Raw genomic sequence first — 14,651 nt, 5'->3', positions numbered from 1 at the left:
ATGAAGAGGTCTATGTATCTCAACCTCCCAATTTTGAAAACTATGAGCATCCTAACTATGTTTATAAGCTTAAACGTGTTTTGTATGGTCTCAGGCAAGCCCCTAGGGCATGGTATGAGCGTCTTAGCAAATTTCTATTAGAACAAGGATTCTTAAAAGGGAAGGTTCATACAACCCTTTTTATTAAGTGTCAAGGAAAACACTTTATTTTAGTTCAAGTCTATGTAGATGATATTATTTTTGGATCTACTAACATAAATTTGGTCAAGGAATTCTCTAAGTTGATGCAGGGAGAATTTGAAATGAGCATGATGGGGGAGCTAAATTACTTCCTCGGACTTCAAATCAAGGAACTTTTGTGTGCCAAACGAAGTATTGCAATGAGTTACTCAAGCGCTTCGATATGGAAAACTCCAAAATAATCGACACTCTAATGCCTACTGCGGTTAATATGGATCGAGATGAAAATGGTAAGGTTGTAGACATAAAAAGGTATATAGGTATGATTGGTTCCCTCCTCTATCTTACCGTATCTCGACCAGATATTATATTTAGTGTATGTATGTGTGATAGGTATCAATCATGTCCCAAAGAATCACATTTAAAGTTCGTCAAGCGCATACTTAGATACCTCTGTGGTACTTCAAAGTATGGGCTTTAGTTTTCTAAGGGAAGTGATTGCTCTTTGTTTGGCTACTCTGACTCCGACTTTTCCGATTGCAAATCGGATAGGAAAAGCACTTGTGACACTTGTCATTTTTATTCAAATTCCTTAGTGAGTTGGCACAATAAAAAACAAGTTTTAGTTGCTTTGTCAACGGCCGAGGAGGAATACGTTGCAGTCGGTAATTGTTGTGCTCAAATTTTGTGGCTCAAACAACAATTACTCGACTTCAATGTTCAACTTGAACGTATTCCCATTTTTTTGTGACAACACAAGTGCTATAAATTTAACCAAAAATCCTATACTACATTCGCGCACTAAACATATTGAAAATCGACATCACTTCCTTAGGGATCATGTTGAGAAAGGTGATGTTGTCTTCGAGCATGTTGATAGTAAAAATCAACTTGCCGATATTTTCACAAAACTACTTGTGACAGAGCCTTTCTTCCATATCCGTAGGGATCTTGGTGTTCTCAATATCTCGGATCGCGTTTAAATGTATATATTATGCTTGTCTATTTCTTGATTTATAAGTGCGGATATGTGAGTGCACTCGTCGTCTATCACCATTGGAGGTAATATCGTTCCTATCCATTTGATATATATTGATCAACTATGTATGTATATATTTGTTCTATGTAATTCTTGATGTTCATTTTATGGGTTGAACTAAATGTGATCCATTTCTATGCTTGAATTATGCTTGAACTTGCTTAGGTATCATATTTAACATGCATTTTCATTTCCCTATGTTTGCATGTTATTGTACTTACTTATTTGCCTTAAAGTTTATGTTAAACAATTATGGCAATCTTATTTAATTATTTTCTTTTGCTCCATGTAATATTTATACCTATACTTCTTCCATTGACTTCATGTTATGTGCATGGTTGTTGATGTCTATATGTTGCAAAGTCGTTGACTAAGTGCTTATGAATATCTTTATATCATGTTGACCGTTTTATTGTTTCTTTTTGATGTTGTCAAATGGGGAGAAGCAATGGAAACACAATAGTTGATTTAGCATATTTATAATAACATAATGTTTGAAGGCATGCATAGAATCAAGGGGAGGATGTCTATCAATGTACACGATTGTGCCACAGTTTGCCATCATAAAAAAGAGGGAGTATGTGAGGGCAAAGATCCCTTGTCCTGATTTTAATGATGTAAAACCTTTTTAGTTGCTCATAATGTGTGCTTTGGACGATGTCATCATATCATAGAATGCATTCATCCTCCAACATGCTCAAAGTATAAGTGAAATGAGTCCATGCATATAAGAGCATTTAATAGATGTGAATAACGCACTTGATCATCATTCGTACCTTGGGTTCATAAGAACATGGTTTTAATTGACCAAAATATCAAAAACTCATTTTTGACAGTTTAGGAATTTTGAGTTGAGTCATAACTTGGAGCGTAACTCTCGGGTCTGAACAGGTCGAGTCAATGAGTCGACTCATGACTTCGAGCAGTAGAACTGTGAGTCGACTCATGACTTGGAGCGTAACTCTCGGGTCTGAACAGGTCGAGTCATGAGTCAACTCAACTCTGGAAAAACCTATTTGAGTTGACTCATCCCCTGTTTGAGTCGACTCATTGGCTGTTTCATTTGAACCATGTTGCCACGGGTCTGAACAGGTCGAGTCATGAGTCGACTCAACTCTAGAAAAACCTTGTTTGAGTCGACTCAACTGTGTGAACAGGTCAACTGGTCGCTGTTGGCACTCAATTTTCTGTTGTTCATTTTTGCAAAATTATTCTGATATATTTGTTACTTTGTCCATACATCATATAAATATTCTATAGTCTCTTCTTCAACATCCAACAAGAAAAGTGAAAGATATACAGCAAAGTGCTCTTCATCTTCATTCTTCATTGCATTTCTTAATAATCACACATAAAAATATTTGTTGAGCATTATGCATTGTTGTGGTGATAACGTCCAAATAGGATTGTTTAATCTTAGTTTGGGTTGAGGATTTGTGTAGGTTTTTCTTGAATAAAACCATTGGGGTTTTGTCCTCCAAGAATTGGGTTTTTTTGCACTAACCTTTGCTTCACAGATTCAGTCGAGTGAAAAGCTTGAAGAATGGTGGGTTTGGTCAAACAAGTAACGGTAACGGGAGGATTATGAAGAAATCTTAGGATTCAAGCGACTTGCGTTCTAAATCAGCCGAGTTGAAGTTTTGGAGAACGTGACATTCTTGCAATAAGGTAGCTATAACTGGAGGTTTGTTCGAAGCGCTTGGAGGACTTGGTTCAACTCGAATCAAGGGGAGAGAATCGAATATAATCTGCAACAACACTAGGGGTTGATTGGTGGTGATCATTTGTTCTCTTGTATTAACTTTGCAACGTGTTAATAAAAACATCTCAATTCTATATTTAGAATTGAGGGCAGATGTACCCTAAGGGAGGACGATAGGGGAACTGCCTCAACAAATCCGGTCTTGTTCTCTCTTTCTCTTATCTCTTTAAATTCTGCATTAATTACGTTTTGTGTGAAATTAATAGTAAAATCAATATCGCTTGATTGTTGTGCATAGCAACTGTTCGATAAATTAGTGCAATCACTTTGATTGCAACTGAGTAAAATTCTACACATTCAATTTGAGTAAAATTGAAACTTGGTGTGGAGTGCTCACCAAGTGTTCGATATAATTAATCTCACACAAATCTAGTAATATTTTACTTGCTCTCTTATTGTGTTAATGCAATATCAGAGGTAACGATATCAAGGATTGTAGTAGTTAATCGATTGATTTAGATATTGGTTGATTATCTCTATCATAGTTATTCCATTTGATTTCACGCATATTCGATCTTTCCATTAATGGACCATTTAGACGATTATAATCTAGGGTGCTTCTGCAACCGTTGAAAATATTTTTAAAAAGCGCTAAATTTCAAAAATAGATCTATTCAACCCCCCTGGTTCTAGATCGGTACTATCATCTATCAACCTTAGCCATCATCATTCCTCCATCATACTAGCATCACCCATTCATAACTCTGCATATATACACAATCAAAACAAATTTAAAAAAATTTAAAAAATAGAAGGAGAAGAAATTGAGGGACACAAATTTTAAGTTTTACAGCAACATGATTCCATCAATTTCATCAACAACATCACAACATATGCATAAAAAACAAATTAAAATAAATTTTGGAAAAACTGAAATGATTTGAACAAGTATGAAAACGCGTTCTCTGCTTCCATCATACATCAACATACCATATAAATCACAAATCTATATCATTAACAACTCATTTCAAGTCATGAATTTATCACCAAGTCACACAATTCATCACTCATCCCCATTTTCACACGGATCACTACTTTCCCCCCATAACACTCATAAACTAATTCCTTTTACCCCTAAGAACTCACGAGTTTTTCATCACACCTCACCTCAATCCCCAATTATAAATAACCCCCTGCACATACTCATTTTCACACAAGAAAAATCCTATAGAACCTCTGCTAAAATCTCCCCAATCCTCATTAAAGCTCTTGTTATATAGAAGCTTCTCAAGTTCACCATTAGAACTTGAGTAAGTTGAGCTTGACCTAATACTACTTACTGCCACTCACTAGAGCGCCAAGATGAAAGAAGAGACGAAATAGAAAGAGTGTCAAAGTAATTAAACATAAGTAGAGAGAGATCTCAGATAAATTACATGAGGTATTTTGCTTCGCCATAGTTTCAGGCTCCGAAGATGTTTTCTTCTTCCTCTTCTCATTGTTTTCCATGCTCATTGTTGTCATTTTATCCATTGTTGCATGTTTAATGTTGGATTTTTTTTTTTGTAATTTGGACATTTAATTTGAATTTGGGACTTAGGGTTTTAATTGAGATGAGCTAGATTCAGGCTTAGGGTTGCTTGTTTGGATTTTTTGTGGTTAGAATCAAGATCAGAGAAGGATTTAGTCTAGGGTTTATGTTTGGTGTTTATGGATTTGGGGCGAGGTTGTGAAATCTAGAGATTTGAGGGGATGAACACACATGGTATTCATCCATGTTCATAAGAAAACCACTGTGTTGGTCTTATTTGATTGGAGAGAGAGAGGGAGAGAGGGGTTTAAAGTGTTTATGCAGTGGTGAGTGGTTAAGAGTAGAGAGAGACAGTCTGAGGGTAGAGAGAGGGAGATAGATAGAGAGAGAGAATGGATAATTGAGCATTTCGTGAAGTTTTTCTTGTTTTGATCTCTCGCCTTTACCTCTCCCTGGCACACGTGGCCATGCCCTTAGCGTCTTATTAGCCTACCTTGGTTGTGTTGACCTGGGTCTTATATGGATCCCCCCATCGTGATCCCCATGCGCCTTTAGTCTGAGCCTTCTAATTGTTTGGTAGGTGCATTAAAAGATTGAGGTTACGTCAAACACGTTAAATCCCTTAGGCTTATTGATTTGGGCCAACATGTATTTGACCCCATTGCCATTTTTATTTTTATTTATTTTTTATTTCTTTGTTTTTTTTTTGTATTTTTTTAATTTTGTTAATAAAAATCATTTTTATAAAAATAAAATCAACCATTATTTTTAAGTAGCATAAATTTTTTGATTCAACGTCATGTATTTTTTCAAATTCAAATTCAAACTCATTTTAAAATACGAACCAAAACTTTTAATCATAATCAAACTTGTTTTTAATCTTAAGCGCTTCGTCAATTTTTTTCTCAAATAAACGGAATGAAAAATGACTAATTGGGTGTAAACATCTTTTTTCCCCGAGTGTTTGAACACTGACTATAGAGCTCGTTGTTTGAAGACTTATTATCTGCATTAAAATACAATAATTAACCATATTTGATTCGTTATTTCATAGAAGAAAAATGATTAATTGGGCGTAGGCCTCTTTCTTCCCCGAGTATCTGGACATTGACAGCTCACTGTGTGAATACTCGTCTTCCGTTAAGGAACCATTACTCAATTCGCCTCACATATTTTACAATAAGTTTGGACGAAAAATGACTAATTGGTTGTAGACCTTTTTTCCCCCCAAGTATTTGAATATTGGCTGTAGAGCTCGCTGTGTGAATACTCGTCTTCCACCTAAAACAACCTCAACCAATCAAATTTATGTTTTCTCGCCCCCGCACGATCGAAAACTTTTTTCATAAACGAACACTATTTAGTTTGTTATATTGCGATGTAAGCAAATGTTTAAGCCTCCAATTGCGAATATACAAGCAACGTTTAACCGCTATTATATGATCTAAACATTTGTTCAATAAAATCAATCAACCAATACATAATTTTCAACCAAGAACTATGTAGCTTTGAGTTCCTCATCGCACCTGAGGATACGTAGGAACGAGATTCAACGTCTCGTCAAGCATTATAACAAAAAATCCAAAAACATCTTTCGTTTTTCCCAGAACTACGTATCTTTGAATTCCTCATCACACTTGAGGATACGTAGGAGCAAGACCTGCAATCTTGTTAAACACCCAAATAAAAATCTTTTTGTGACATTTTCCTTTTCCTTTTAAACTTTTGATAATTAGAAGAAAATAAATAACGAAAGCTAACATTCTATTCGCAGATCTGACTAAATGGTTCCCGTTTAGTACAACAGATGTGAAGGGTGCTAATATCTTCCCACTGCATAATTGACTCACGAATTTGAATTTGGTTGCGACGACCATCTTCTTTTTTTAAAGGATTTTATCAATATTTTTCTTTTACTTTTGGAATAAATAAAATTCGATGACGACTTTGTTATTATCTTGAGCGTGGGAACGCTCACAGATTATTTTTCATGGCAACACTCAGGATGGATGACATTCGTACAATTATTTTCTTAAAGGCTCTTAGGATTAAACATATTTACCTAATATTGGGTTGAAAATTTTACAGACATTTATGTTCAAGCGATAGATAGCGTTTATCATCAAGTTCAATGCTTTTCTTCGATTTTGGAAGGAGAAAAAGAAAATATCATGTATATATAAGATTAAATGGAGTGAAAAGTCTTTCGGTATAAAATAATTTATATCATTATCCATTAAAATTTTAACATTCAACTATATCATATTAATATTTTAAAAATTAAAATATGATTTAGTAGGATACACGTCCCTTATTGATTAACCGTACTTTTTTTGTCTTATAATGAATGACTCAATTGACAATTTCACACGGATTAAAAAAAATATATATATAAAAAATAATGATATTTTTACTAAACTACTCTTATTATGTATTGCAAATGATGAAAATAATATTAATTAGAGAGTAAAATTGGAAAAAGCACATTGAAAATTAAAAATGACCATTCATTTTAAGATATTCTTTTATTCCAAATGAATCACTAATTATAGAACGGAGAGAATATAAAAATATTTTATAATTAATATTCTTTTTTAAGTAAAGCAATAAAATAGCTTTTCTAAATGATACAATAGTTAAATCCCTCACTAACTTATTTCTTCACATACTAGTAAGGTAGTAAGGTAGAACTAAAAAGCAAGTTATACAACAAAATCCAAATAAGGGATAAACAAAAAGCCCCTTAACTTAAACATTGTCCTATGTAAAAACCAAAACAAAATCATAAGTTTGAAAGTGTCCATAATCTAATCCAATGCTCAAAATATATACTGAACAGAAGAAAATTTGGAAGAACTAGGCCATGGTACTTGAATCACAACCATGAAATCTTCATATTCAAAACCAACTTCTTTGCCATCAATTCTACAAATCTTTGGTTTCTCTGATGCAAACACTCTCATTTCACCACTTCCTCTAACTCCAACTTTAATCAAATCTTTATCCTCATCAAATTCAAATGACTGAATTGCCCCTCCATTGTTTAACATATTCACCAAACCAATAGGAGCAAACTTCAAGGACTTTTTAGGAAATAAAGTGATAGGAGAAACAGTTATAAGCTCAAAATTGAATGGTTCTAAGGAGATCTCTTCAGTGTCAGATGGAGAGAATAGTTTGAGCTTTTTGGCTTGGCTGAAATATAGAGCAAAAAGTTGTACACTTTCAATGGAAATTGGATTTTTCCCACTTTCCCATTCAATGTCTTTGATGTTGATCTTAGTTGAAACCAAATGAGAAAATTCAGATGCACATTTGTTTGATCTTATGTCACGAAACCATCCTCCTCCTTGACAGTTAAACACACCAAGAACTCCGGTGTACTATTACAAAAAAAAAAAAACATTATCAAACGCAGATTGTGAAAGATGAATATTTTTTAATCACAAATTAGCAATAGTTAATATTATATTAAACGCAGATTGAACTCTGGATCTCCAACTCCTTAAACCCTACGTCTGATTGCAAAATCAAATAGACCGTAGAAGATTAGGACTCATAGTTTCTACACGCCGATAATGATATGACCGGAAATTGAGATGAATTCAAATTCAAATTAGAATATATTGTTATGAAAGTGAGGAGGGAAGGTTCACCTTATTGAGGTTCCATATTTTGAGCATTGTTTTGCCATCATGTAAAGGGTCAGCAAAGAGACAATCCTTAGTTGGTAGGGCATAATATTCACATCTAAGGATAGTACCATCTGGCAAAGCTAAGGTCTTAAGAAGTTCAAAATTGTGATTTCCAACAGTGTCACTTATGTAAATAGGTCCACCAGATATGGCTCTAGAAGCTGCATGGAAAGTTGCACAAGGGTGTGTAGATTGAAACATATCCCAATCTGGTTGAATGAAATTTCCCATCCATAAACTATTATATGCACAATGCACCATGTGACATCCTTGTAACCAATATGTCCCATTTGGATCACCAGAAGGGTCAGTGCACCAAAAATCATCACCTAGAAAAGTAAATCAAATTTTTTTAATTAAGGTTTTTTTTCGTACACAACACAAATGAAAGTGTCACGTGGAGATACATGTGCAGATACATATATGTGTCATGTGTACATGCATTGTGTATTAGTAGTTAATATATAAGTGTCATGTGTAGATGCATGTGTGTATTACTGGTTAAGGTAAGAAAGTTGGTTTGTGTGACATACCGACACGACCGAGGGATATGGCTTCGGTTCCAAGTAACATGAAATCATTGCAATGCTCCATGCTAGCAATGACACCATTACCATTGAAATGTTTCTTCACTGAAGTTGTGAGAGCTTTGTAATATGCTTTTGCTAAATCAACTCTTCCACCATATTTCTCACACACCATCTCTAGCAACTGATTATAAAATATATCAACCAAAAAAGAAAATGTCAAAACCATTCAATAAAAATTTATTAATATATTATGTCATTAAAATAATTTATATTCGGTCGATGTATAATTTTTTTCCTTAAAAAAATCTAAATACATTGTAAAATAATAGTAAAGTCAATAAAGAAAAAGCTTGTCCTGCCTTGACATTCTAAAAGTGAATATTTCAATTTAATTTAAAAATACAAAGATAACGTGCCGACCAAAACATTATGGATAATGAAATTGGCCCTACAGTTTGACCTTATTTTATGCCTTAATTTGTGAAACATGCCGACATAACTAAATAACTTTATATATATATATATATATATATATATATATATATATATATATATATATATATATATATATATATATATATATATATATATATATATAAAATGTAAGAAGGGATTTTAAAATATATATTTAACACCTTATTTCCATTCAGTTAAATATTTGAGTGGTTTTTAATAATTTATAATTTTATCCACTAATTAAAAAAGAGTACATATTATTTTTAATTTTTTTTATAATTCTCTAAGATCAATATCTCATGAAAATATGAAACAAATATATATATATATATATATATATATATATATATATATATATATATATATATATATATATATATATATATATATATATATATATATATATATATATATATATATATATATATATATATATATATATATATATTTCTTAAGAGAATAATAACCATACTAAACAATAAATATATGATCACATAAAATATGATATGAATAAATAAATAAATAAATTTTAATACATATATAATTATAATTATTAGTCAAACTTATTTTTAATAAAGTATATTAAGAAAATATTAATTACTTTTTCATCCTCTTACATCTCAGTTATATGGTTGACATGTCACATTCCACATGAATTTATATAATGATGTGTCACATTTGACAAGGAACACCTCATTAAAAATTTCACAAATCATCTATTTTTAGTACAAATATGTGACAAGAGGATAAAAATGACTGGAATTTAAGATAAAGAAATTAATTTCGTTATTAAACTAAAAAAACTAGAACCGTAAAGAGTATAAAGAAAGAAAAAGTTGTTAAAATAAAAATAAAAATACTTACATGGATGACGTCAACTTTGACCCCATCAATTCCAGAATCTTCCAAAAGAGAATGAAGACCTTCATACATTTGCTCAACCAAATGAGGAGGAACTAACCCTACACCATTATTAACAATCTTATCCACAGCCAAATCTTCCATAGTAGTTTCTAATCCAACGGTCAACTTAGGTTTCTCCACAGTAGCTTCAGGTAAACCCTCAACACCAGGTCTTATCCCACCCCAATAACCACACAAAGCATGCCATACATACACATACTCAACACTCTCAAAATCTTTTTTTAATTCCTTAACAAATCCACCTAACCCTAATCCATTCTTATAATCCTTAAATTTATAATTCTCTTCGAATTTAATTAACCTACATGGCATCTGTTCACCTGCGTCCGTTCGATTGATCCCATCGTTAGTATTAATCGGATCATCATCGTGGGCTATAGATTGCCAACCATCGTCGATTAAAACAAAGCCAGGCGGACAACCACCATTAGTTAAATTTTTAACACCTTCCCAAATTCCTTGAGGGTGTACCTTAAGATAAAATGCATCCCATGTACACCATCCAAATTTCTCTACTATGCCCGGTACAGTTTTTTCTTCTAGAAGCTTGAAAGTTCCTAAGTGGCCCCTCACAGTTTTCATGGCTTCTTTTACTAGCTTAAATGGATCGTTACCTGCATGAAGGTAAACGACAGTGTCGTATTGAGATTTTGTTATTGAAGTTGAACCACTCTCGACGCAGACTAAAACGTTGTCGTTTTCATCGGATTGCAGAGAAGCGCGAAATGGACCTTCTATTATGGGGAGAAATAAAACATAGGGCCGACCCGTGTTTGGATCCGAACCTGGATTTGGATCCGAGTTTTGGAGCATGAGAAATTGAGTTTCGGTTTCGATGTCTTTGCCGTTTGAACCGGTCCAAAGAGTGGACCACCATACTTTGAACCGGAATATGCTTGTGAAGTTTATGTTTTTGAGTTTTCCAATGGGTGCCACATGGCGGCTTTTCGAATCGGTGGCTTTGAAGCCGAGGAAGCAACCGTTGGTGGTGGTGGTGGTGGTGGAAGTAGTTGTGGTGGTGATGTTTTTGGGGACATCAGAGAGGATGATGTGATTGTTGACTTTTAGAGTTGACTCGGATAACGTGAAGGTGAAGGGTGAATTGGAACAAGAATTAAGGTGTTTGGTTGTGGTGATGTTGTTTTTGTTTGAGTTTAAGGTTGGATTTGGAGGAGACATTTTTTTGAGGTTTGGGTAATTAATTGAAAATGGAAGAATGGTGTTAGTGTGGTGTATAGTGATGAAGTGAATAACAACTTGTTTGTGCTTGGTTTTGAATAAGCAAGAAATTGAAGTGTATTTATAGATGAAAAGAAAATGAATTGTGATGCACTGAGTGGGACCCAACCGAAGGTGTGGTGAAGGTTGGTTTTGATATTAGTGTCACCTTTTTATTTTGTGGTGTTTTTAAAGTTGGTGTGCGTGTCTTTCTATCTTTCCTTTTCTTCTTTTTGTTTTTATTTTTTCTATTCTAAAATACTTTTTTTTTATTTTAATATTATTTAAATCGTTGTCAATTTAATATCTCGAACTCTGTATTTATAGTAAACTTAAATACATGATTATTTTTTTAAAAATAATCATATTTTTTTAAAAATAATCATATTTTTTTAAAAATAATCATATTTTTTTAAAAATAATCATATTTTTTAAATTAATTTCTTAAATAATTATTTAAAAAAAAAAAACCAAAATAGTTATTTTCAAACTGATGTGCTTAACCTTAAGATGAGACGTTATTGGAGTTGGTGCATGCTTCCAATGAGTATGCATGTAGGCGTCATGTCTCTTGACGCATGCATGTGATGCATTGATGTATACATACACTACTTAGTGTATGCACCAATACATCTAGCGCATGCACCAATGCATCTAGCGCATGCACCTTTAATTTTTTATTTTATTTAACTTTAAATGTTAATTTAATTATTAAATAAAAAATATTGAAAATAAAAATTATATTTATGTTATAATAAAAATTATATGGAATTGACAAAAAATCTAATGACCGACCCAATTAAAATGTCCCCCTGTTCCACATCCAGGTGCGTTAGTTTGTCTTCGAGGTCTTCCACGATTTTCGTGAGGTGTTTGGAGTCTTTGAGTGCTGACATGATCCAATGGTGGCTGGCGTGAAGGTCTGATGGAAAGTCCAACTGTATTTGATAGATGTGTTATCATTTGTTCCCAATAGCTGGGGGATTCTCGCCAGCGGCGCTTCCGTAATTGAGTTCGGTGTCCATATTGTCGTAGTTGAGTTGATGTGATTGGGTGAATTATGGACGGTATAGTTGCCCGAATTGTGACATTGAATCGTTTTGAAAACGAAGCAATGATTCCTAGGATGTCTTATAGTTAAACAATGGTTGGGTGTTGTGGTGATGGGATGTTTGGGTGATCATTGGTGGGGGGATACGATGGCATGAATTGTATGAATCATCTAAGCTATAGACTATTGTGTTGGCTGCGTATGGTTGTTGGTGGGTACGGTTTGATTCTTGGTTTTGAGGTTGGGTGTGTCGCATGAATGGGTTACGAGGTTGGGTGTTGGGTTGTTGGGTGTATATGGTAGGTTGATGATATGAGGTTGGTCGTTGGGTTTGGATGGGTTGACATTGTTCTTGGACGGGGACTTGTTGTTGGGCGTATGATGACGAAGCTAGTTGGCGTGGATCAATCAAATATCTTGGCTCAAACATAAATTGTTGCATTATAACCGACCTAAACCATGCCATAAACTGTTGAGTTGGTCTAGCACCATGTATGGCTGGTTCGTTTAAGATGTGTTGTCGTCGATTCCTCCAATGACGACACGTCTCTTTTGTGAAGTCTCTCCAGTCGGAATAATCCCATTGTGCATTGACTCTTTTTTTATGCCAATCTCCCAAACATGTCGGAGGTTCTGGAATTTGTTGTTGCATGCCAAACTGCAATTTTACGCTGTCACTTTGGTGCATCTCCATAGTAGTGAACCAGATAATTGGTGTTTTTGATGTCCAAACTACAACATCATCATGGTTAACCTGATGATCAAGACCCAGATATGGCCTCCAGATAAACTATACAACAATATGATATGATTAGATGATAAATACTTTGATAGTTATTTTTAAATCAAAATAGAGTTGTGTAGGAGTATTACATCGTTTGGTCTAATGTGATCCAATAGATTACGATAGACTACTATAACGTGTTTCAGACACCTATTGTAGTTCATCCCTCTAACTGACCACCTAGATAAAAACAATTGAAAAATATTATTTACAGTTAATTATAATATAAAGTCTAATTAATTATATGGTAAAATTTTAAACTTACTTTGTTGCAAACGGGAATATGAATGGCTTCTCATTTACCGGGGCGAGTGACGACATTCTTGACCAACCTCATGCTTGCACCAAATATGCGCATGAATAAAACGTACAAGTTGTCTCAAATGTATATATTACCACAACAATAACAAGTGTCTCAGTTTATTAATCAGTCACAAGGATCTTGTGAAACTGATGACGACGAACAAGCTGAGGTCAATGTTATAGATGAGGAAGAAGAAGAAGTCGAGTTATTAGTTGGTTCAATGGTGAACGACCAAGAAGAAGAGGAGCCATTGCCAGCTAGTCATGTGTATTGTCCACCTCAACACATGACAAGCTTGAATTTGAGTGTCGATGAACCTTCATCAGATGTATTTTACAATCCTTATGTTCAAATTCAAGGATCATTGAAAGAAGGAGACATATTTCGCATAAAAGAAGATTGTGTAAAAGCTATTAAAAAATTTCACATGAAACTATCAGCTGATTACAGAGTTGATATGACTAATGCAATGAGGTACAAAATTTATTGTCGAAATGAGCACTGCCTTTTCAGGTTGTCAGCTTCGTACCGGAAGAGGAGTGATTCTTAGGGGATTGAATCCATGGGTCCAGTTCACACATGCATGCTCACGAACCCAATGCAAGACCATCAGGAACTTAGCTCTCAGTTAATATGCGATGAAATTTTGTCTGTCATTAGCGGCAATCCGTCGTTAAAGGTGAGTACAATAATCTCGCATATTGTAGCACAATACAACTATACTCCATCATATAGGAAGGCTTGGATAACTAGGACAAAGGTGGTGGAAAAAGTGTATGACAATTGGGAGGAGTCTTATAAACAACTTCCAAAATACTTGTTGGCTCTTAAATAATATGCTCTAGGGACTATTATCAAGTTGGAAACGTTGTCGGCGTATACCCCAAACGGGACTTGTGCTATTGGAAATGGAATATTCCACTGTCTCTTCTGGGCGTATCAACCATGCATCAAAGGTTTTACTTTCTGTAAACCTATCATACAAATTGATGGTACATGGTTGTACGAGAAATATAAAGGAACGCTACTGACGACAATGGCACAAGATGGCAACAATAACATTTGTCCAATCGCCTTTGCCCTAGTTGAAGGGGAGATTGTTAAGGGATGGAGTTTTTTCCTAAGAAATCTCAGATTGCACGTTGCTCCTAAACCTAACTTATGTTTGATCTCTGACCGACACCCTTCGATAGTCAGTGCATACAAAAACATTGATAATGGCTGGCAGGATCCTTCG

At 34.1% G+C, this 14,651-nt stretch overlaps 1 protein-coding gene across 1 annotated transcript; it reads right to left on the bottom strand.

Moving 5' to 3' along the window:
* Nucleotides 1-7,012: 7,012 nt before the first annotated feature.
* On the bottom strand, nucleotides 7,013-11,345 carry LOC127119107 (galactinol--sucrose galactosyltransferase). Its single transcript, XM_051049307.1, has 4 exons — nucleotides 9,998-11,345; nucleotides 8,681-8,858; nucleotides 8,109-8,476; nucleotides 7,013-7,835 (listed from the first exon to the last, which is right to left on the bottom strand). Exons 1-4 carry the CDS (start codon nucleotides 11,234-11,236, stop codon nucleotides 7,272-7,274), a joined length of 2,349 nt encoding a protein of 782 aa, XP_050905264.1. The 5' UTR covers nucleotides 11,237-11,345; the 3' UTR covers nucleotides 7,013-7,271.
* Nucleotides 11,346-14,651: the final 3,306 nt, after the last annotated feature.

This window comes from Lathyrus oleraceus, chromosome 1 (assembly GCF_024323335.1).
Source record: "Lathyrus oleraceus cultivar Zhongwan6 chromosome 1, CAAS_Psat_ZW6_1.0, whole genome shotgun sequence".
NCBI lineage: Eukaryota > Viridiplantae > Streptophyta > Magnoliopsida > Fabales > Fabaceae > Lathyrus > Lathyrus oleraceus.
This window is presented reverse-complemented; position numbering and strand designations above follow the sequence as displayed.